The following is a 25,207-nucleotide window of genomic DNA, read 5'->3' as shown; positions in this document are numbered from 1 at the left end:
TTTATTTCCTTTCATTACTGCCCAAACACCAGGTAATCCTCACCTGAGCTCAACCCTTCCTTATAAATCCTCAGCAAATACAGCCCACAGTAGCTAAGAGAGACAGCAAGTTTTCTGATTTCCAACCTCGTTGCCTTTGGCTGTCAGCCTAGAAAGCACATGGGATACCCTCCCAAGTTATAGCAGGCAGTGGTTTTATCAAACATTTTGCTAATGCATAACACAGACCTCCATTCAAGAGGCAGGACTCCATATAGGACCCTTGAAAAGTTGACGCCATTCAACTTTTCAAGGGTCCTATATCAGTCTGTTTGCTTCTGCCCAAGTGCTAAGCTACTGTCACCATGGGTGAGTAGCTCAGCCTCTCTGGGCCTGTTTCCTCATTGGCAAAATGAAGACAACAATATAAGCAACTTCATCAGGCTGCTATGGACTTAGCAGGATAAGTCATGTATGGTGTTAGCCTAATGTCCGCTCTGGAATAAGTGCTCAGTAAATGTTATTGCTGTTGTTCAAATAGATCAGTAGGAATCACGTGTGTTCATATAAGATTGCTATACTAAGTTCACAACAGTCTGATATATACTAGTCAACTGCTGTTTTAAAAATTCAAGGCCCAGTGCGGTGGCTCACACCTGTAATTCCAGGACTTCGGGAGGCTGAGCCTGGTGGATCACGAGGTTAGGAGTTCAAGACCAGCCTGGTCAACATGGTGAAACCCCACCTCTACCAAAAATACAAAAATTAGCCGGGCATGGTGGCACATGCCTCTAGTCCCAACTACTCAGGTGGCTGAGGCCAGAGAATCGCTTGAATCCGGGAGGTGGAGGTTGCAGTGAGCCGAGATCGCGCCACTGCACTCCAGCCTGGGCAACACAGCAGACTCCATCTCACAAAAAAGAAAAGAAAAGAAAAGAAAATTCAGGCCAGGCGCAGTGGCTCACACCTGTAATCCCAGCACTTTGAGAGGTTGAGGCAGGCAGATCACCTGAGGTCAGGAGTTTGAGCCCAGCCTGGCCAACATGGTAAAACCCTGTCTCTTCTTCTTCTTCATTTTTTTTTTTTTTTTTTTTTTGAGACGGAGTTTCGCTCTTGTTACCCAGGCTGGAGTGCAATGGCGCGATCTCGGCTCACCGCAACCTCCGCCTCCTGGGTTCAGGCAATTCTCCTGCCTCAGCCTCCCGAGTAGCTGGGATTACAGGCACGAGCCACCATGCCCAGCTAATTTTTTGTATTTTTAGTAGACGGGGTTTCACCATGTTGACCAGGATGGTCTCGATCTCTCGACCTCGTGATCCACCTGCCTCGGCCTCCCAAAGTGCTGGGATTACAGGCTTGAGCCACCGCGCCCGGCCCTGTCTCTAAAAAATAATAATAATAATACAAATGAGAGACTCACCCATTCAGGGAACAAAGGATGGTCACTCATGCTGGCCAGTGACTTTTCTCCCTAAAAAGCAAATCTAAATGGAAAGCCCTGTTGCCATCTATATCCATTACCAATTGCTGCAATAACGCTGCCCAACAAATGACCCCAAAAATTGATAGCTTAAAATAATAAGCATTTCCTTAGCTGAAAAGTCTGTGAGTTCACAATTTGGACAGGGTTTGGCCAGGTAATTCTTCCGGCCTTGACTGGGCTCACTGAACTGTCAGCTGACTGGCTGAGGCAACTGGGGTGACTGCGAGACATGGCTCATCCTCCAGAAGTCTACCACGGGCAGGTTCTCAGGTGGTGGCAGGGGTACAGAGCTAAAGGGGAAGTGCTTTCCAGGGTGATGCTCGCTTCACAGTGATTGACATCTCATTGACCAAGGCAGTGAGTTCACCCCAGCATCAGAGCGGAAAGCCCTGAAAAGCTGCATGGTGAACAGCACGGACACGGATTAAGAATCTACCAGAAGACCTGACTCAGTGGCTCATCCCTGTAACCCCAGTGCTTTGGAAGGCCAAGGTGAGAGGATTGCTTGAAGACAGGAGTTTGAGACCAGCTTGGGCAACACAGCAAGATCCTGTCTCTATAAAATAAACCTTTTTTTTTAGACAGAGTCTCGCCCTGTCTCCCAGGCTGAAGTGCAGTGGCGTGATCTCAGCTCACTGCAGCCTCTACCTCCCAGGTTCAAGCGATTCTCCTGCCTCAGCCTCCCGAGTAGCTGGGATTACAGGCACATGCCACCACACCTGGCTAATTTTTGAATTTTTAGTAGAGACAGGATTTCACCGTGTTGGTCAGGCTGGTCTCAAACTCCTGACCTCGTGATCTGCCCGCCTTGGCCTCCCAAAGTGCTGAGATTACAGGTGTGAGCCACTGCGCCAAACCCAAAATAAAATTTTTTTAAAAATCAGCTGGGTGTGGTGGCATGTGCCTGTAGTCCTAGCTTCTTAGGAGGCTGAGGCAAGGGATTCCTTGAGCCCAGGAGTCGATCACACCACTGCACTCCAGCCTGGTTGGCAGAGTGAGACCGTGTCTCTAAAAAAGAGAAATCTATCAGACATTCATAAGTGATTGCTGAGGGTGAATTTGGAACAAAAGAAGTTATTTCTATATTAAAAGTAGGTGTCTCAGAGCTCAGTGGCCTGGTAGCCTCATCCCTGCTGTGAGGATAGAGCTGGCATACAAGGCTGGATGTCCTGCTGCCTGCTCTCACGGGGTCAGTGCCTGAGACCCACAGACAGATCTCTGCGTGCCTTCCATTCACTTATCCCTTTTACAGAGGACCTCTGGGGCACGAGCTCTGTCTCATCGATCCCCGCGTCTTCTGTGTCTGGCACGGCTGTAGCACATTGTGCTAGTGCAGACAACTTCTGCTTGGCAATCGATGAAATAAAGCACGAAGAACAGTGAGTTCCTCAAGGGCAGACAAGATGCCTTCTCTACCCCCAGCATTTAGTGAAGACCATGACAGTGTATCTTTCCAATTAGATTTCTAAGCATCACTTTTCCTATTTGGACCAAAACAACGACCTGTTTCTGCTTCTGCTGGAAACACAGTATCTAACACAACCTCTCTGAAAACCTTTTCACCTCTGCATGACTCTGCTGAGGGATGAAAACAGAGAAACAGGTGAGTGAGGGTCCTGCTCACAGAGGCCCTGGCCTCAGAGCCTTGGGCCTTTGAAGGAACCAGCACTAGTCTGCCAGCAAAGGCATCGGAGCCAGTGGGTGCAACAGAGGTTGTGCGGCTCATCTTGGGATCCTAGAATGAGGTATATGTGAGTTTTCTGACAGGCACATCCCACTCTCAGAGCCAGCCTCCCACTTGGAGAGAAAGGACAGCCAGTGATGGGAAGGCCCAGAAAGCATCAGAGCTCATCTCTGCTGCTGAGGGTAAGGAGAAAACCCTCAAAGCAGGGCAGAACTTGAGCCCTTCCTCTGGCTCCCTTCTAAATCCACAAGAAGCCTCTGATCTCCAAACTCTCAACTGGAGAGCTAGGCTGCACGTGTCCTCCTTGGAAGGCTCAGGTGGTTAAGTCTGGAGCTGCTGAGGCTGTGACATGGTCTCTGGGTCATGGTCCCTGGGTCCTATAGGGAACCAAGAAAGGGTGGCCCAATCTGTGCCCGGTCATCTACACCAGTAGTCTTCCACGGACCAAGAAAAGATTCAAGATGAGAGGTTGTTAGAAGAGAGATGATGACGGTTGTCCTTTTGAGGCAGGGTAGCACATGGTGCCTAAGTGCATGGGCCCTGGGGCCCACTGCCTGGCTGCAAACCCTAGTCCCATCACTTCCTCTCTGTGACTTTGAGCTAACAACTTCATCTCACCGAGCCTCACTTTCCTCATCTCTAAGAGGGGAGTAATCATTGCACCTATTTCACGGTATTATGGGATGAAATAACACAATCCGTGTAAAGCTCTCGTGTTGGTTACACAATGAGCCTAACTGTTAGCAGTTACAACTACACCAAGTGTTACCAGGAGGACGGGAGCTATACTAAGCTCTCCAGGTGCAGGACTTTATTCAGCCCTTATACCCACTCTGAGGTCAGGTTCCTTTCTTTTCGCAGATGAGAAACAGAAGCATTTAGAGGTTAAATAATGTGCCTAAGGTCACCAGCTGATGAACGGGAGCTCCAGGACTCTAGGTTAGGCCTGATTCCTAAACAGCTCCTTTTAACCACTCTGTTTCATTCCCCCTAAACATGAGCTGCAGGGCATCACCAGAGGAGAACATTTTATTAAACATTAGCTATATCACCTGAAATCCACTGGGAAACAGAATGTACATCTTAATGTCCTCACTCGCTGAAAGTTCCACGCTGTGATGTGTTGTTACAGAAAATGATATATCCACCCTCCCCCACTTTTTTCCTTTTATACTCTAATCTCATGACAGATTATACAATCCCTTTCTTAAAGAAACATTCTCCTCTTTAAAAGGAATATTTGGTACTTTGGGAGGCTGAGGCAGGTGGATTGCACGAGACCTGGAGTTTGAGACCACCCTGGTCAACCTGGAGAAACTCTATCTCTACTGAAAACACAAAACTTAGCCAGGCATGGTGGCATGTACCTGTAATCCCAGCAACTCGGGTGGCTGAGGCATGGAATCGCTTGAACCCAGGAGGTGGAGGTTGCATTGAGTCAAGAGCCTGGGCAATACTCCAGCCTGGGCAACGGTGAGACCTGTCTCAAAAAAAAAGGGAATATCTGGGGTCTGAGAAGATCTGAGATCCAACAAAAGGCTTTAACTCTTCTTTTGCAGCTATAGGTGATGACAATTGTACCCATCTCCTTTAGACTGATGTTGTCTTGGATAGCTTAAACTTTCTACAACCCCTCTAACAAACTGCTAACAGACCCATCCCACCAATGCCATCCTCCCTGCCGGGGAAAATTCAAACACCACTCCTTATTCCCAGAGGGCTCACTGGGAAACTGAGGTGTCAGGTGGCTTAATTGGGTGCTGATCAGTGTCATCAACTTGACAGCTGCTGGATGGTGAGTCCACTGTCCTCAGATACTACAAGACATACTATTAAGGGGAGCTGTCAGCTCAAAGATCTCACAGACCTGCTTGCTGTTTAAGGCTGTTTCCGCTTATCAGCAAACCTTCTTTGTCCAGCCACAAATAGGTGCAGATGGACTGAAGGATAAATGTGAGACCTCAACTATTCCTGCAGAATCTTTCCCGGTGATGTTTAAAAATATGAACCAGGTCTGTGCTGGTGCCACCCTGGCTGGAGCAGAAGAGACATATCAGATGACTTCCAGATAATGCTCAAAGCCAGTAAGAGGTGCTTCTACAATGACCCCCAAAAGACACACTCTATCTAAGGCACAGACAGCTATGGCGCAAGGTGTTTGGCTTACGGATTTTTAAGACTTAGGATGATTAAGAGGAAACGATGGGGAGAAAACAGCCTTTCCTGACCCAATTTAAGGTGTCACGCGGGGAGTCTGTGCAGGAGGACTCACAAAACCACCTGAGTCGATCAGGACAGGGCCAGACGCTCATCTGCCCCGTGCAGGCTCTGAATGAGGTCAGTGAGCAGGGATGTGTCAAAGAAAAAGAAATGAGTCTAGCTTCTGTGAATCATGGATCCTTGGGGGGCTGCTGGCCCTTGCTATATGTTTATTTATTTCTAAAAAATGCACTGTGGCCGGCCTAGTTTTACTTGATGCCTAATAAAGGGAAAAACTGTTTAAATAGCAGCCCTGGGCCTGACACTGAGCAGCTGAACTTACCAAGATCCTTCACTTTCAAAGATGACACAATCCAGCAGCCTGGGAGGAAAACAATCCCTCTAGAAGCATGCCATTCCCAGGTGAAAATGGCAGCAGTTGAACATTGTGTTAAATAAGACAAAATCAGGCTAAGAAGGGATCAAACCCGAGGGAGAGAGAAGTTCCAACTGCATCCTTGGTGACTGGGGTTTGTTGCATAACGTGCGAAGGATAAATGGGTAAGTCACCGCCCAATTCATGTGCACTTCGTACAGTCCAGATCTATGTCTATATATAAACTCCGGGCCTGCTTAACATTCTCCCCTGGTACATCAAATGCAGCCCAAGAGAACAGCCAGAGTCTTCAGCAAGCTCCCAGGGTGACGTCTCCTCCCTCGCCTGCCCTCCTTCTGTGAGTCTCGCTTCCATTCCTTGCTTAGGGGAGACTGCTAGATTTTTCCATCAAAGGTCTTGTCACCAGGGTCTGTTTTCTCTCTAGTCTTCACTGGGGGTAAGACACTCCGTGGTTCTATTAATAGGCTCAGCTTTCCAACCTGCAGATGAGACACCCTGCATGTAACTATGGTGACCTCACTGATATGCCAGGCAATTTGTGTTAGGGACAGGTTTTAAGTCTCAGACTGAGGCTATGACTAAATGCTAACATTCACATCTACAGAGTACATACTGTTTAAGTCACCATGTAAGAGCTCTGTGTGTTTCATTTCATTTCATCAACTGGCTGAGATAGAAAGCCTTATCATCCCCATTTTACAGATGAGGCAACTGAGGCTCAGGTCAATTCACGTATCCAGCAGGTAAGCAGCAGAGCCAGGATTTGAATGTGTAACCAGTGCACTGCACTGCTTCCTCACAAGAGCTTCTTGGGTGGCCAAGTTCAGATCTACTCACTTTGCAAAGCACCTGGCAGATTCCTACCCACCGTGTAACATACAGGTCATGTCTCACAACTGTCATGTTCATTTGCCACAACTTTTCCACAGAGACTTCTAATAAACTTTCAGCAGTAAGGCAGTGTGATGGAGTAGAAAGTTCACGAGCTTTGGAGGCAGACTGAGCTATACTAAATTCTGCTTTTTCGGCTCGATAGCTACTTGACCTTGGACAAATTACTTACTCTCTCTAAGCCCACTTTCTTATCTATAAAATAAGCATAACACCACTTGTCTGGAGGAGTGCTTTACTGTGAGGCTTTACTGTGATTAAGTAAAGGCTTAACATTCTCTCCTGGGTACATCCCAGGCTACCTCCCTTCCCTCCTTAGCCAGGGATACTGAAGAGGAAGTATGAACCATGAGGTGGCTCTGTGGGAACCCTGGAGCTCAGCAATGCTGGAAACATGTACGTCCATCTTCCCCATGTGCAGCTCCTGTGATCACCATCCACCTGCTCATCAAATCTGGCCGACCTGCTTCTGGTCAACACCTTTAGATTCACCTGGTCCAGTTTGGGTGACTCATTCTTCTGCCTAGATTACAGCTCTCAGGGTAAAACCCCTCCAGGGAGGGCAACACTGAACTCACACAGAATTCACACAGCCCTAGAGCTAAAAACACTTCTGACTAATTCATTCTAATGTATTATGTCTTATGTATTATTATTTAGTCAACTAAAATAATTGTGAAGACTGTAGGAATGAGGGGAAGTTTTCCATAGTGCTACATGAAAATAAAATCTGTAATTGTGAACTTGTAAAACTCTATAAACATATAACTATGGGTTATATGAGAAAAGACAAAATAATTGTGAGGGCTGGGGAATTGTATATTTCCTTTTTTCAGTATTCTTTAATAATTCTCTTTCAATTTACAAAGTGCACATTTTAAAGAAAACCCGATGATGAAGGTGTTGGCTCTTAAGCAGCATGCCCACGCCATTCCTACCCAGGGCCTTCATTCTGCCTGCTGTGCCTTTGAAGGATTCAGCTCAGGAGCCTGGGATCAGCTTCCCTTGCAGAAGGAGCCATACCAGGTTGGAAGGGGGGAGTTCCACTTCAACAAAGCCCTGGGCCACTGCGGGCAGGGGGCTGCAGGGAGGGAGGGTGGCTTGCCTTACCGCATGCACAGCTGGCTGCCTCTTTCTTTGAGTACACTTGGGCTGAGGCAATGAGCAAGCACAACTGCTTCGCCTGCAGCGCCCTCTCGTGGCAGATTTGCCTCTAGAGATAGCGGCCAGACAAAGCCCGCAGGCCTGCATGCCAGCACTGCTGACAAATCACTTTGGAGGCTCAGAACTGAAAAAAAGGTATGAGAATGAGTCACACTGCAGATTTACATGTATGTCCTAGGAGAGGGTTGTGTCCATCAGTTGAGGAAGGACTGATGGTCTTGGGTGGGGCAGTTGGGCATCTAAGGAAAAGCCAGAAGCCAGGGCTAAGGTCCATCGTAAGCAGTTACTGTCCGCAGACTGAACTCCCATGCCAGGCTGTGGGACACAGCTCAACGTGGCTTTTCAAAGAGGTATTCAAGATCTGGGGCACGCAGTCTCTGCTCTTTGTTTTTGTTTTTAGCAAAGTCTCTCAGCAGTGCCATGACTTCATTTTCAAATATTTCTGGGGCTGGTTTAACTTCTGCAAGAGAAGAGTGGGCAGAAAAAATTATGCCATAGTCAGTCAATGCTCAGGTATGAGAATCCTAAAACTTGAAACATTGGCCAAGAACCACAGATGGATATATAGACTGTTTCCATCCTTCTTCTAAATATACACCATGTTAGCCTATACCAGGGGGTGGCAAACTGTGTGAGCCTACATTTGCAAGTCGTTTTATCGGAACAGCTGCTCCCAATGGTTTACATATTACCCATGCTGCTTTTGTGTTACGACAGCAGAATTGGGTACTTGCAACAGAGACCATATGACTGCAAGTGAAATATTTACTACCTGGTCCTTTATGAGCAAGTTTGTTGACCCCTGGCCACACAATCTTGGCTGTACTATTTTGAGTTGCATTTGGTAATTCCATTGTCTCCCAGACACTGTTTTCCCTTCTAATGTATACATTTTTTGAAACAAAAGCTCTCTCTACTTTGTCTATCAGTTAGAGGTCCTCAGTTTTAAGAGACAGAAACTAATAACTCTAGTAAACTTAAGCAAAAAGGAATGTATTGGAAGGATATTAGAGGCACGCAGAACTGACATGAACCTAGAGAACCAGATTTAAGTGAACGGGCAACAAAGGCACCGAATCGGAAGAATGAGAAGGCCAGCCTCGGTCTACAGCAGCGGGTCGGGCATGTGCTGCTCCCTCTGACCTTTCTCGACACCCTCGGGACACTTATTTAAGATGCCAGTTAAAAGCAAAGCCTCCCATTGCCAGAGCCAAGGCAATGTGCTCCAGAATTACCCTTCCACCAAGACTAGGTATGACGCCAGGAGAGAGAATTCCTCAAAACCAAGTCAGATTCTCCCTTATTCAGCACAGGGCCTGGCACCTAGTGAGTGCTCTTTTCATGTGACAATCAAAATAAGATCAAAGAGGTTTTGGCTTCCCACAAGCATGTAGAAAGTTGGAAAGACGGTGGCTCAAGCCTGTAATCCCAGCACTTTGGGAGGCCGAGGCGGGTGGATCACAAGGTCGAGAGATCGAGACCATCCTGGTCAACATGGTGAAACCCCGTCTCTACTAAAGATACAAAAAATTGGCTGGGCATGGTGGCACGTGCCTGTAATCCCAGCTACTCAGGAGGCTGAGGCAGGAGAATTGCTTGAACCCAGGAGGCGGAGGTTGCGGTGAGCCGAGATCGTGCCATTGCACTCCAGCCTGGGTAACAAGGGCGAAACTCTGTCTCAAAAAAAAAAAAAAAAAAAAAAGAAAGTTGGAAAGAATATCACACTCACTGTAACAAGAAAAAGCCAGATAAATTACAAATATAATGACTTTTCTCAAAGATAATCAGAGAGCTGAGGTCACAGGGCAACCTAACAGATAAAACCTAAGGAAAAAGAGGCCCTTCAAAGGAGAAACTAGAGCCACGCACTTGCTCACCTGTGGCAGGCAGAGGAAGAAGAGACACTGGACATCATACAAACGGCTAAAAGGAATTCAGCTAAAAAATTCTTTTTAATTAATACAGACAGGGTTAGCCTTACGTTGCCCAGGGTGGACTGCAGTGGCTACTCACAGGTGCTATTCCACTACTGATCAGCACAGAAATTTTGACCTGTTCCATTTCCAGCGGAGGCTGGTTCACCCCTCCTGAGGGAATCTAGTGGTCCCTTGCTTCTGGGAGGTCAACATATTGATGTTGAGCTTACAGCAGACACCTGACTGGTATAGTGCACTGCAGCCTAGAGCTCCTGGGTTCCAGTGATCCTGCTGCCTTAGCCTCCAGGGCAGCTGGGACTGCAGACCTGTACCACCAAAATTCGTAATGAACTGTTAAAACACGTGGGCTAGCATGAGTATATAAAACCACAGACACAGGCTGGGTACGGTGGCTCACGCCTGTAATCCCAGTACTTCGGAAGGTCAAGGCAGGTCGATCACCTGAGGTCAGGAGTTCAAGTCCAGCCTGGCCAACATAGTGAAACCCCATTTCTACTTAAAATACAAAAAATTAGCCGGGAATGGTGGCAGGCACCTGTAATCCTAGCTACTCGGGAGGCTGAGGCAGGAGAATTGCTTGAACCTGGGAGGTAGAGGTTGCAGTGAGCCAAGATCGTGCCACTGCACTCCAGCCTGGGCTACAAAAGCGAAACTCTGTCTCAAAAAATAAATAAATGAAATTTAAAATTAAATCACAGACACAAATGGAATATGCACCCACTCACAGGTTCTTCTCACAAAGGTGTGCTCCTGACAAAGACTGGGTAGAAAGCAGGAGGCTGCAAAGAGCCTCCCTCAATGATGAAAGCCAGGAGGAGGGGAAGAGCCAATGTGGCCAAAAAAAAAAAAAAAAAAAAAGCATATCCCAGTGCTTTGGGAGCCCAAGGCAGAACTGCTTGAGGCCAGGAGTTTGAGACCACCTTGGACCCCATTTCTACAAAACAAACAAAACGGCTGGGCATGGTGGCATGCACCAGTAGTCCTACCTACTTGGGAGGCTGAAACAAGAGGATGGCTTGAGCCAAATTCGAAGATGCAGTGAGCTAAGAGTGTTCCACTACACTCCAGCTTGGGCAACAGAACGAGACCCTGCCTCAGGAAAAAAAAAATCATAAAGCCCAGCCTGGACTCTTTTCCTCTACCCGTATGGGATAGACACTATCACTGAGAAATCCCAGCTCCAGGACCCAGGACCAAAGGGGCTACCTGGGACTAAGGCTAGACCAGGATAACACAGAGTGATCTCTTGAACTAACAAGCACCAAGTGGAAAGCAACAGGAAGGCTGCCGCACTGGGGGAAAGCAAGAACACAGAGATTCCCTCGGAGACACAGAATACAGGGAAGGCTGAGAGCCGAAGGCAGAACGAGAGCTCTCTTAAGAAACTTCTGAAACAGCTTCCACCCTAAGCACAGGTTAACACTTGAGACTGGTGATGCAATGAAGGCAACCAAAGCAAAAACCAAACCCAAGCTGAGCTTAGCTCCCAACTCACTGACTTTATCCCCACACTACAGTACAGAAGAAGCATCCCCGATTGTAAGCATCAATACAAACCTGAGTCTTTACTGTCTTACCCCGATGTCTAATATTCAATAGAAAATTATGAGAGGCATACACGTGAAAGAGGAAAACGCATCACACTATCAAGGGACAAAGAAATCAACAGAAACAGATTGAGGGACAACCCCGATGTTAGAACTATCAGACAGGGAATTTAAAATGACTATGACTAATATTAAAGGCATCAGTGGAAAAAGCAGACAAAATGTATGAACAGATGAGGAATTCCAGCAGAGAGTTGGAAACTCCAAAAGTCAGATGGAAATGCTAAAAATAAATACAGTAGCAGATATGCAGAATGATTTCAACAGGCTCATCATGAGATATGACATAATCAAGGAAAGAATTAGTGGAAGGTAGGTCAATAGATATTATCTAATACGAATTACCCAAACTGATACACAAAGAGAAAAAAGTAAAACACACAAAATAGAGAATCCAAAAGCTGTTGGACAGACTAGGCGTGGTGTCTCTCACCTGTAATCCCAAGACTTTAAGGGGCTGGGGCGGGTAAATCACTTGAGGCTAGGAGTTCCAGACCAGCCTGGCCAACATGGTGAAATCCTGTCTCCACTAAAAATACAAAAACATTAGCCAGGCATAGGTGGCACATGCCTGTGGTCCCAGCTGCTTGGGACGCTGAGGTGCAAGAATTGCTTGAACCCAAGAGACAGAGCTTGCAGTGAGCCAAGATCACGCCACTGCACTCCAGCCTGGGTGACACAGCAAAACTGTCTCAAAAAAACAAAACGAACAAAAACCCCCCACAAAAGCTTTTGGACAATATTAAACCACTTAACTAAGTATAACTAGAATCCTAGAAGGAAAAGAAGGAGAAAACAAAGCAGAAGAAATCTGAAGGGATTAATGGCTGAGAATTTTTCGACAGTAATAAAAGATATAAAAACAGAGATCTAGAAGTCCCAGAGAACCCAAGCACACGATAAATATCAAATACCTAGACATATCACACTCAAACAGCTAGAGACCAAAGACAAAATATTGAAAAGACTCCAAAAGAGAAGATACATACAGAGGACCAAAGATACTGCAGACCTCTTGTCACAAACTATGGAAATGAGAAAACAGCACATAGTAACACGAAAGCAAGTATGAAGCTGGTGACGCACTGAAGGTAATCACAGCAAAACCGAAGCCCAAACCCAGCAGAACTCCTGACTACCCGATCTCATACACTAAGAGCTGGCGGTGGAAATGTGTCCATTTAAAGGAAGAAAAAAACATTGTGACCCTCAAATTCCATATCCAGTGAAAATATCATTCAAAATGGAAACTCTGGCCAGACATGATGGCTCACACCTGTAATCCCAGCACTTTGGGAGGCTGAGGCAGGTGGATCACTTGAGCTCAGGAGTTTGAGACCAGCCTGGGTAACATGGCAAAACCTCAGTTCCACCAAAAAAAAAAAAAAAAAAAAAAAAATTAGCTGGGCATGGTGGCACAGGCCTGCAGTCCCAGCTACTCTGGAGGCTGAGGTGGAAGGATTGCTTGAGCCCAGGAGGTGGAGCCTGCACTGAGCCATGACTGCACCACTGCACTCCAGCCTGGGTGACAGAATGAGATCCTGTCTCAAAATAAAAAGGGAGGCAGGGGTGGGAGCAGAATTTGAAGACACATCACCAAATAGACATAAAGGGCTGATAAGCCCTTGAAAAGACCCTCAATATTATTAGTCATTAGGGACATGCCAATTAAAACTATAGTGATGTACCAATATATACTTCTTGGAATGGCTAGAAACAAAAAACCCTGACAATAGAAAGTGCTGTTAAAGATGTAGAACACCAACCCCTCCCTTCATGTTCAGCTTCCTGGCAATCACTGATTTGTCCCTGTAAGTTTTGCCCTGTGAGCTAAGAATGATTTTTAGAGATGGGGTCTCACTCTTGCCCAGGCTGGAAGGCAGTGGCGTGATCATAGCTCACTGCAATCTCTGAACTCCTGGGCTCAAGTGATCCTCCACGTAGCTGGGAATACAGCATGCACCACTGAGCCCAGCTAATTTATTTTTATTTTTGGAGACAGGGGATCTACTTTGTCCAGGCTGGTCCCAAACTCTTGGCCTCAAGAAATCCTCCACCTAGCCTCCCAAAGTGCTGGAATTTACAGGTGTGAGTCACTGCATCTAGTTAAGAATGGTTTTTTTTAATGGTTGGGGGGAAAAAATCAAAAGTATATTTCGTGATCGGTGAAAACAATATGAAATTCAAATTCCAGTGTCCACAAATAAGGTTTTATTAGAAGATAATCACACTCATTTGTCTATCTGTTGTCTGTGGCTGCTTTCATGCTACAAAGGCAGAGGTGAGTGGTTAAGACTGTATGGCCTACAAAGCCTAAAATATTCACATTCTGTATTTACTATCACTATTTCCATTATAGAAAAAAACTTTCTATAGTTACCTATTACGGGAAAATCTTATTAAAAGTTCTATTTATGGGCCGGGTGCGGTGGCTCAAGCCTGTAATCCCAGCACTTTGGGAGGCCGAGGCGGGTGGATCACGAGGTCAAGAGTTCGAGACCATCCTGGTCAACATGGTGAAACCCCGTCTCTACTAAAAATACAAAAAATCAGCTGGGCATGGTGGCACGTGCCTGTAATCCCAGCTACTCAGGAGGCTGAGGCAGGAGAATTGCCTGAACCCAGGAGGCGGAGGTTGCGGTGAGCCGAGATCGCGCCATTGCACTCCAGCCTGGGTAACAAGAGCGAAACTCCGTCTCAAAAAAAAAAAAAAAAAAAAAAAAAAAAAAGTTCTATTTATTTTTTAAATTTTATTATTATTTTGAGATGGAGTCTCGTTCTGCTGCCTAGGCTGGAGTGCGGTGGCGCAATCTTGGCTCACTGCAACCTCTGCCTCCCAGGTTCAAGCAATTCTCCTGCCTCAGCCTCCTGAGTAGCTGGGACTACAGGCGCCCACCACCACACCCAGCTAACTTTTTTGTATTCTTAGTATAGACAGGGTTTCACCATGTTAGCCAGGATGGCCTTGATCTCCTGACCTCGTGGTCCACCCGCCTCGGCCTCCCAAAGTGCTGGGATTACAGGCATGAGCCACCACACCTGGCCATCATATTTATTTGTTTTATTGAGAAAGTTTCACTCTGTCGCCCAGGCTGGAGTGCAGCGGTGTGATCTTGGCTCATTGCAACCTCCACCTCCTGGATTCAAGTGATTCTTACCTCAGCCTCCAAAATAGCTGGGCACACCACCATACGCAGCTAATTTTTGTATTTTTAGTAGAGACGAGGTTTTGCCATGCTGACCAGGCTGGTCTTGAACTCCTGGCCGCAAGTGATCCACCTGCCTCAGCCTCCCAAAGTGCTGAGATTATAGGCATGAGCCACCACACTCAGCATTATTATAAAGTTAAACATATACACTTACCACATGACCTAGCAAATCCTTCTCCTGAGGATTCACTGGAAAATTAAAACCTATGTTCACAAATTCTGTATGCAAATGTTCACAGGGGCTTCACTCATAATCACCTAAAGCTGGAAACAATCATAATGTCTCTCAATTGATCAACAGATGAACAGACTCACACGATGGAATATTACTCAACACCACAAAAGAATGAACTATTGCCGGGCGCGGTGGCTCAAGCCTGTAATCCCAGCACTTTGGGAGGCCGAGGTGGGTGGATCACGAGGTCAAGAGATCGAGACCATCCTGGTCAACATGGTGAAACCCTGTCTCTACTAAAAATACAAAAAATTAGCTGGGCGTGGTGGTGCATGCCTGTAATCCCAGCTACTCAGGAGGCTGAGGCGGAGGTTGCGGTGAGCCAAGATTGCGCCATTGCACTCCAGCCTGTGTAACAAGAGCGAAACTCCGTCTCAAAAAAAAAAAAGAAAAGAAAAGAATGAACTATTGATACAAGCAACAACAGGGATATGAATCTCAAATGCATTATGCTAAGTTGGGGTAAACTTTGTCTGTAAAGGGTTGGAAAGTAAATATTTGGACTTTGTCACTTTGTCAGCTTTCCAGTGATTGCATAAGCCTCCAGACGCTGTCTTCTCTCTTCAGACCTGGAACCCACATACTATGGCTGCTCCTTTCTGATATAAATACTAAGTGGAGACATAAAAAGAGGAGACCCAGAATGTGGCAGAAATGAATGACACATCCCTTAATATCCAATTTTCATTGATAACAGAATCTCCAAGATAGCTGGGCAGATGGGATGGACTATATTATTTTTCCTTATTGCTAGATGTAGCCATGTAACTAAGCCGTGGCCAGTAGAAAATAACTGGAAGAACGATACATGATTTCCTGAGAGGGATCTACAAAGAACGAGTATGCACTTCCACACACTTTTTTCCTGGCTGAAGTATGAACAGGACAGCTCCAGCAGCTATCCTGGATCATGGAGTGGGTAACACATGCTAGGATAAAAGAGCAGCAAGTCAGGAGGAACCTGGCCCCGTGACTTTTTGAAGCCTCTCTATGAGCTCTGGAGTATGCCTTCCTCTGGACTTCTGGCATGAGAGAGACAGTTCTACCTTGTTTAAGCCATTATTGTTTTGGATTTTTACTCATAGCCAAAGTTAATCCTAACTATACATAGTTAGAAATCATTCTTCATAAAGGCAGTGCCCCGATGAATTTTTTTTTTTTTTGAAATATAGTCTTACTCTGTTTCCCAGGCTGGAGTGCAGTGATGTGATCTCGGCTTATCCCAGTCTCAACCAATTCTCCTGCCTTAGCCTCCTGAGTAGCTGGGACTGCAGGTGCCCGCCACCATGCCTGGCTAGTTTTTCTTTTTGTAGAAATGGGGTTTCACTGTGTTGACCAGGCTGGTCTCAAGCTTCCAACCTCAAGTGATCCATCCACCTCAGCCTCCCAAAGTGCTCAGATTATAGGCATGAGCCGAGCCACCACGCTTGGCCAGAATGAAACTACTGAGGAGCTCTGGCTATGCAGACTTAGTTGTCTGGTTCCACTCCATTCCCAGCCTGGTTCTTCTTCAACCTTTGATACTGTGAGCTTCATATGCCTTTCCACTAAATTCCTTTTTGCTTAAGTTAGACAGACAAGTTTCTACTCTGTCTTGCAGATAAAGAACCTTAACTCATAAAACAAATTTTGTACACTTAACAAAAATTTGAACAGTGTTTGGGTCGAGTGCTTACTTCATGAATACAAGAAAAAAATTACAAGCTGGGCGCAGTGGCTGACGCCTCTAATCCCAACACTTTCGGAGGCTGAGGGGGATGGATCACCTGAGGTCGGGAGTTCGAGACCAGCCTGACCAAGATGGAGAAACCCTGTCTCTACTAAAAACACAAAATTAGCCAGGTGTGGTGGCACATGCCTGTAATCCCAGCTACTCGGGAGGCTGAGGCAGGAGAATCGCTTGGAGCCAGGAGGCAGAGATTGTGGTGAGCCAAGATCGCGCCACTGCACTCCAGCCTGACCAACAAGAGCGAAACCCTATTTCAAAAAAAAAAAAAAGAAAGAAAGAAAAGAAAAAAGAAAAAGAAAAAATTATCTAGGATACAATTCTAGACTCAAATCAGCCTAAACTGTTTTCACATTATACTGTTTATCATGCCCAGTACCTGTGGCCCAGTAGTAAATATCCCAGTCATTACTAGGCTCATTAATCAGGCGGTCATAGAGGTTCAGCTCCTTCTCCGTCATGTGCTGCAGATGTTCTTTGGCAAAAAGACTAAAAACAAGAAAGAAAAAAAAGAAAAAGGGGTTGAAAGGGCTGTGTCTAATCAAAGAGAAGTGACACCAAGACTCCTATTCCTGGGAGTCTCTCTGAACCTACTCTGGCTCAGGAGGCTGCCTGAATTTAAAAAACAAAAAAACAAAAAACTCCTAGTCCCATACCTAAGGAGAATGCAGTTTTCCAACATTCCCCTCTTTCTGCTCTCATAGAGCAGGCGGGCTCTTTTGGTTTCTATGGATTCATCAGTTCTCTCCTGCCATGGAGGCAAAGGGATTTCAATCATGTCCTTTTGGGAATCTGTTGGGCTGTCACCTCTGTAGAAGCGTTTGAATGATGTCCCACTGAGCAAAGGAGACAACAGGCTGTGCCTTGACAGGACAAGCATCTGAAACGAACAAACCACAAATATCTTTATAGTAATAATGACTATCAACAGTAGTATTTACTCAGTGCACACTGGGTGCGGAATGCATTCAATCACATTTAGTCATTAGGAAATTATGCTGCTGGCCAGACATGGTGGCTCACACCTGTAATCCCAGCATTTTAGGAGGCTGACGCAGGAGGATCACTTGAGTTCAGGAGTTCGAGACCAGCCTGGGCAACATAGTGAGACCCTATCTCTATAAAAAATACAAAAATTAGCCAGGCATTGTGGAATAGTCCCACCATGGTGCCTGTAGTCCCAGCTACTCAGGAGGCTGAAGTGGGAAGATCACCTGAGCCCAGGAAAGTCGAAGCTGCAGTGAGCTGTGATCATACCACTGCATTCCAGCTGGGCAACAGAGTGAGACCTGTCCCACCCCAAAAATGAAAAGAAGTTATGCTGATATTGTTCCCACTTTACAGCCGAGGAAACAGAGGCTCAGGGAGGTTCACTAACTCACCCCAAATAGCCCAAACAGTAACAGCAATCAGAATTAAAACCCAGTCCTGACTGCAAATGTGTCCTTAACCAGTGCCTTTCCAGAAACTATCCCAGCAGAAATAAGTTTCCCTTCCTTTGCAGCCTCTTACAATTCTTACAGTATGGTTTATACTCTAGTCACTCACCTGTGTCAAATCCTGAGCACAGAGACAGCATGACCCCTAATCCTTCAAAGGCTCCCAATCCAGAGGAGGGGATAAACTATCAAGACATGATGTGGGCCGGGCGCGGTGGCTCAAGCCTGTAATCCCAGCACTTTGGGAGGCCGAGGCGGGTGGATCACGAGGTCAAGAGATCAAGACCATCCTCATCAACATGGTGAAACCCCGTCTCTACTAAAAATACAAAAAAAAAAAAAATTAGCTGGGCATGGTGGCTCATGCCTGTAATCCCAGCTACTCAGGAGGCTGAGACAGGAGAATTGCCTGAACCCAGGAGGCGGAGGTTGCGGTGAGCCGAGATCGCGCCATTGCACTCCAGCCTGGGTAACAAGAGCGAAACTCCGTCTCAAAAAAAAAAAAAAAAAAAAAAAAAAAGATATGATGTGAAGGTGGTGACCTCAGCAAGAGGTAAAGATGATGGACTAGGAAGCCCCAGATCCTCCTCCCTGGTGGAGACACTGAACCAACAGCAACAACCAATTCCCTGTGAGAAATCCAGAAACCACTAAGAGGCTCCTGTACCCCAGGTGAGGACAAAACCTGCTGCATCAAACCCAGCAGAAGAATTTTTAGCACTCATTTGCCATAGTCTCTCCCTTCTCTGCCCAGTCATGATCATGAGATAATCCCCAGCTCCTAGGTTCTACCTGAGACAGAAAGAGAAGACTGAAAAGTACGTATAATGTTTGGACTTTTTGGGGTGGGGGGGATCAGGTTTTTGTTTTGTTTGAATTTAAGTACTAACAGTAAAGGGCAGCAGGTTGAGGACCACGGATAACAAAGGTAACAGTTTAGACTGGCAAGCAGGCACTCACTCATCACTCATCCTTGGCTCAGTGCAGAACAACCAGGAGCAAACTCCCACGTCCCAGCTTCTCCCTAGGGAGGGAAAGAGGTGCAATGTGCATCCAACATTCTAACTTTTCAGGGGCTCTGTGGGGAACTGGCTTCTGTCTCTAAGCACTTGACAGGATACAGCATACTCTGGATGCCTAGGGGACATTTAGAACAAAACAGCTGGGTGGCTTGCTGCTGATCCAGAGGATCCCTGAAACAGTAGAGAAAAGCCAATACAGTCCAGTGGCCTCTCCCAGGGTTGGTGGGGGTGTGGAGTGTGCATCTAACATTCTGTCTTTTGGGGGAGCTACCTGAGGGACTGCCTTCTATCTTGTCTAGCCTGGGATACTGATGGGACATGGCATACTCTAGTAAAAGTCTGGGGGCCATTGAATAAGATACCTGGGAGACTTACAGCAGCTCCAGAAAAACTGCAGTATCATAGGCAGACACTAGAGGGAGCAAGAGATTACGAGCTCCTGAAAAAGGAAACCAGCAAATCCCTCTAATGGGGAATTCACAGGCACAAATCCAGAAAAGACATATCCTCAGGAAAGGACTGAGAGGCCCTCAGAACTCTATCCATGCTGACTGGTGAAGGCCAATCACAAAGTACAAAGATAGACCATAAAAACTGGGAGAAACAGATGATTTTTCAAATGCAGAAATCACCGGTACAAGTTACCAAGTATATGAATAAACAGGGAAACATGGTCCAATTAAAGGAACAAAATAAATCTCCAGAAACTAACCTTAAAGAAATAGAAGTATATAAATAACCTGATAAAGAATTCAAACCAGCCATAATAAAGATGTTCAATGAGCTCGGGAAAGTGATGCTTGAACAAAATAACACTATCAATAAAAAGTCAGAAAACATTTAAAAAAATAACCAAATGAAAATTTTGGAGCTGAAGAATACAGTAAATGAATTGAAAAATTCACTAGAGAAAGCCAGGCATGGTGGCTCACATAGGTAATCCCAGCACTCTGGGAGGCTGAGGCTGGAAGACCACTTAAGCTCAGGAGTTGGAGAACCAGCCTGGGCAACATAGTAAGACCCCATCTCCAAAAAATAAAAATAATAAGCTTTGTGCAGTTGCAGTTTCGTAGCCAATGAGGTTTATCCGAGGTGTGATTATTGCTAATTGAAAACTTTTCCCAACATCTCGCCATGATGACTTGAAATATAGTCAGCATTGGCAATTTTTGACAGTCTCTATGGAAACTGAATTAAAAATAAATAAATAAATAAAAATTAAACAAAAACTAAAATACATAAATTCACTAGAGGAGATCAATAGTAGACCTGATCAACCAGCAGAAAGAGTCGGCAAACTCAAAGACAGGTCATATGAAATTAGTCAGGATTAAAAAAAGAAAACACGGAAAAGAATGAAGAAAGTCCTAGGGACTTATGGGACTCCATCAAGGAAATCAATATAGGTATTATGAGAGTCCCATAGGAGAAAGACAGGGGGAGAAAGCTTATTATAAGATATAATTGGCCAGGCTCAGTGGCTCGTGCCTATAATCCCAGCACTTTGGGAGGCTGAGGTGGGTGGATCACCTGAAGTCAGGAGTTCAAGACCAGCCTGGCCACCACAGAAAAACCCTGTCTCTACTAAAAATACAAAAAGTAGCCAGGTGTGGTGGCACACATCTGTAATCCAAGCTACTGGGGAGGCTGAGGTGGGAGAATTGCTTGAACCCAAGAAGCAGAGGTTCCAGTGAGCTAAGATGGTGCCACTGCACTCCTGCCTTGGCAACAGAGTGAGACTCTGTGTCAAAAAAAAGACATAATGGCTGAAAACCCCCAAAGTTGGAGAAAGAAGTGGACATCCAGATTCAAGCCCAACAGATCTCAATTAGCATGAACCCAAAGAAGTCTACATTCAGATGTTCTTTTTTTTTTTTTTGAGACGGAATTTCGCTCTTGTTGCCCAGGCTGGAATGCAATGGCGCAATCTCGGCTCACCGCAACCTCCGCCTCCTGGGTTCAGGCAATTCTCCCGCCTCAGCCTCCTGAGTAGCTGGGATTACAGACACGCGCCACCATGCCCAGCTAATTTTTTGTATTTTTAGTAGAGACGGGGTTTCACCATGTTGACCAGGACGGTCTCGATCTCTTGACCTCGTGATCCACCCGCCTTGGCCTCCCAAAGTGCTGGGATTATAGGTGTGAGCCACCACACCCGGCCACATGCAGATGTATTTTAATCAAACTGTCAAAAGTCAGAAAAGGCTGGGCCTGTAGTCCCTGGCATGTGCCTGTAGTCCCAGCTACTTGGGAGGTCGAACTGGGAGGATTGCTTGAACCCAAGAGTTAAAGTACAGCCTGAACAACAATGCGAGACCCTATCTCCTTAAAAAGTCAGAAAAGAGACACCAGGGATGTGCATGCACAGAGAAATGTGAGGGCACAGTGAAAAGATGGACATCTGTAAGCCAAGGAGTGAGGCCTTGAAAGAAACCAAACCTGCCAGCACCTTGCTCTTGAACTTGGCTCGTCTCCAGGACTATGAGAAAACTAATTTCTGTTGTTGAAACCACACAGTTTATAGCAGCCCTAGTAAACTAATACAGCATGCAACGAAAATTCAGACTCCCAAGCCCCACCATAAACATTCTGGATCAGAATCTCTAGGATTGGGCCCTGGCAAATGCATTTTTAACAACCCTCTAAGAGATTCTGATGCAGATTGAAAGCAGGGATTCCTACTTTCTGTAATAACATAACATGGTTGACTAATTTCTACAGAAATGAATGCAGATGAGGAGGACTATCATCATCAGTACAAGGAAATTGTTCTAATAATTGAGATCTCTTAACATTTTAGTCAAATTTCACTAGTTTTTTCTGTTAGTATCAAGGCAGCATTCCATAAAAGAAACAATAATGGGTGTCACATAGCTTCAGGGAATTGTGTGACACTGGTATGAGCTGCGTTAAAGAAATTATCACTGGAAATTTGTATTAGAATGTACTTGTCTTTGCAGCCATGAATAGATCTATAATTATTAAAAAAAAAAAAAAAAAAAAAAAAGCAGGTGAGGCCTGTAATCCCAGCACTTAGGGAGACCAAGGCGGGCAGATCACCTGAAGCCAGGAGTTCAAGACCAGCCTGGCCAACATAGTGAAACCCTGTCTCTACTAAAAATACTAAGATTAGCCAGGCATAGTGTCCTGTAGTCCCAGCTACTCAGGAAGCTGAGGTGAGACTCACTTGAATATGATAGACAGAGGTTGCAATGAGCTGAGATTGGGCCACTGCACTCCAGTCTGGACAACAGACTGAGACTCATCTCAAACAAACAAACAAAAAATGCAGCCTAGATAGAGCAACAACAACAACAACAACAACAATAAAACCCTCAAAACTCTAAGAATAAATGTTTCCAAGACACTAAAAAATTTCATTAAAAATAATTTTATGCTTCTCTGGCTCATGTTTATATCCTCTTTCCAAAAACAAACTGTCAGAAGTCAAAGACAAAATTTTGGAAGCAGCAAAAGAAAAAGCAACTCATCACATAAGAGGCAGCCTCCAAAAGACTATCAGATTTCTCAACAGAAACTCTGCTGGCTAAGAGTGGGATAATATAATTCAAGATGCTGAAAGAAAAAAAAATGCCAACCAAATATACTGTATCTGGCAGAGCTGTCCTTTAAAAATGTAGGAAAAATAACGATTTTACCAGATAAAAGGCAGGGAGTTCATCACCGCTAGATCTGCCTCACAAGAAATGCTAAAAAGAGTCCTTCGAGTAGAAAAGATGCTAGACAGCAGAAGAAAATCATATGAAAATATAAAGCTCATGGGCCTGGTGCAATGGCTCACGCTTGTTAATCCTAGCACTTTGAGAGGCTGAGGCAGGCGGATCACAAGGTCAGGTGTTCGAGACCACCATGGCCTAGATGGTGAAACCCCATCTCTACTACAAATGTAAAAATTAGCCAGGTGTGGTGGCACACAACTGTAATCCCAGCTATTCGGAAGGCTGAGGCAGGAGAATTGCGTGAACCCAGGAGACACGTTGCAGTGAGCCAAAATCACACCACTGCACTCCAGCCTGTGCGACAGAGCAAGACTCCATCTCAAAAAATCAAAAACAAACAAATAATACAACAATCAAAAATCAATTAAGATATAGTACAAGTATTTACATAAACTTGACATTGTATTAGGTATCATAAGTAATCTAAAAATGATTTAAAGTATATGGAAGGATGTGTGTAGGTTATATGCAAATATTATGCCATTTTATGTAAGAGATTGAGCATCTACAGATTTTGATATCCACAGCGGGTCCTACAACAGTCATCCCATGGATACAAAGGGATGATTGTACTTCCCTATTTTATTTTTTGAGACCAGGTCTCACTCCTGATGCTCAGGCTGGAGTGCAGTGGCAAAATCAAGGCACACTGCAGCCTTAACTTCCCAGGCTCAGGTGATCTTCCCACCTCAGCCTCCCAAGTAGCTGGGACTACAGGTGTGCACTACCACACCTGGCTAATTTTTTTTTAGTAAAGGAGGGGTTTTGCCATGTTGCCCAGGCTGGTCTCAAACTCCGGGACTCACATGATCCACCCATCTCAGCCACTATTTAAGTATAAATAGATTAAACTCCCCAACCAAAAGACATGAAGAGGCTGACTGAATTTTTTTTTAAAAAGATTCAACTATATGCTGTACAAGAGACATATTTTAGTAAAACCTGAAAATCAACAGAAGAAAAGCTGGAAAACCCACAAATATGTGGAAATTAACACACTCTTGAACAATCAATGAGTCAAAAAAGACATCAAAAAGAAAATTAGAAAATATCTTGAGACACGCCAGGAATGGTGGCTCATGCCAGTAATCCCAGCACCTTTTGGGAAGCTGAAACAGGAGGATCACTTCAGGCCAGGAGTTCAAGAACAGCCTGGGCAACATAGTAAGACCCTGTCTCTACAAAAAAAGAAAAACAAAAAACAAACAAAAAGAAAATATCCTGAGAGAAACTAAAACCCAACATATACAAAATTATGAGATGCGACAAAAGCAGTACTAAGAAGGAAGTTTACAGTGTAAACACCGACATCAAAAAAAAAATAAAGATTGAGTTCCTGGTTCTATAGGGAAAAAAAAAAAGAATAAAGATAAGAATGGAGTTAGGAGAGGAAGACAGAGGCAAAGTTAGTTACTTTGTAACAGAAGGCTAGGGGGAAAAAAAGAATAAGTTCTAGGCCGGGCACGGTGGCTCACTCCCGTAATCCCAGCACTTGGGGAGGCAGAAGCAGGCAGATTAGGAGGTCAGGAGTTCGAGACCAGCCTGGCCAATATGTCGAAACCCTGTCTCTACTAAAAATACAAAAATTAGCCAAGCGTGGTGGCACGCACCTGTAGTCCCAGCTACTTGGGAGGCTGAAACAGGAGAACTGCTTGCACCTAAGAGGCAGAGGTTGCAGTGAGCCGAGATCGCGCCACTGCACTCCAGCCTAGGTGACAGGGAGAGACTCCGTCTCAAAAAGAAAAAAAAAAAAAAACAATAAATTCTAGTGTTTTATTACACAGAAGAGTGACTACACTAATAACATTGTTCTGTATATGTCAAGATGGCTAGAGAAAGATCTTGAAAGTTATCACCACAAAGAAATGATAAAGATTTGAGGTGATGGACATTGGACATGCTAACTACCCTGATCTGATCATTATACAAGGAACATGTATTAAAATACTATACTGTACCCCCCACAAACATGTACAATTATTATGTGTCAGTTATAAACAAAACAGAAAGAGCTGAAGATACTATGTGAAACCACGAAAGGCATTAAAGACTAAAGAACGGGGAAAAGGGGCGCCCAGAGGAGTTGGGCTAACCCCGCCTGGGACGTAGGTGACAGGTGAATTGGGTCTTGGAAGCTGACTTGGAAGATGATCGTTTAACCTGATATTACCAGACCGGCACACAGTAGTCTCATCAAAGGACAGAAGTGACCTTTTTTCCGGAGCTGCAGGATCGGCCTCAATCCGGGCCTGTCCTTGCCCTGAGCTATCGGGCAGTTGGACGCTTCCCACAGTAGAGACCACAGAGGAAGACAAAGCGCAGTCCCCGCTGCCGCCCGCCCCGGACGCTAGAACTTTCCCCTCACCCGCGTCGAAGTAGAGAACACTGTAGCCACCGCCATTTTCCCCACCAGCGTCGGAAACCGGCTGCTCAGACACTTCCGGGAACTCCCACCCGAACACCCAGCCGACTACGGTAGCCAAGGAGGACCTGGG

The 25,207-nt window shown here is 45.4% G+C and overlaps 1 protein-coding gene and 1 non-coding gene across 4 annotated transcripts; one reads left to right on the top strand and one right to left on the bottom strand.

Moving 5' to 3' along the window:
- Positions 1-7,448: 7,448 nt before the first annotated feature.
- On the bottom strand, positions 7,449-25,206 carry SDHAF2 (succinate dehydrogenase complex assembly factor 2). Of its 3 annotated transcripts, none has more exons than XM_074401567.1 (5): positions 25,078-25,196; positions 18,060-18,269; positions 17,168-17,391; positions 16,891-17,000; positions 7,449-8,257 (listed from the first exon to the last, which is right to left on the bottom strand). In XM_074401567.1, the coding sequence occupies exons 3-5, from the start codon at positions 17,389-17,391 to the stop codon at positions 8,127-8,129; spliced, it is 465 nt and encodes a 154-aa protein (XP_074257668.1). In that variant the 5' UTR covers positions 18,060-18,269; positions 25,078-25,196; the 3' UTR covers positions 7,449-8,126. The 3 variants fall into 3 exon arrangements, with proteins under 3 accessions (XP_074257668.1, XP_039326377.1, XP_003920252.1); XM_039470443.2 differs by lacking the exon at positions 18,060-18,269 and adding an exon at positions 18,911-18,974 and having other exon boundaries at positions 25,078-25,195; XM_003920203.4 differs by lacking the exon at positions 18,060-18,269 and having other exon boundaries at positions 25,078-25,206.
- Positions 20,020-20,160, top strand: LOC120364708 (U4 spliceosomal RNA). Its single transcript, XR_005579864.1, has one exon. It is a non-coding gene; the product is annotated as a U4 spliceosomal RNA (small nuclear RNA).
- Position 25,207: the final 1 nt, after the last annotated feature.

The sequence above is a fragment of the Saimiri boliviensis genome, chromosome 6, assembly GCF_048565385.1.
Source record: "Saimiri boliviensis isolate mSaiBol1 chromosome 6, mSaiBol1.pri, whole genome shotgun sequence".
Taxonomy (NCBI): domain Eukaryota; kingdom Metazoa; phylum Chordata; class Mammalia; order Primates; family Cebidae; genus Saimiri; species Saimiri boliviensis.
Note: the sequence above shows the minus strand (reverse complement) of the source record. Positions and strands in the feature narration are given on the sequence as shown.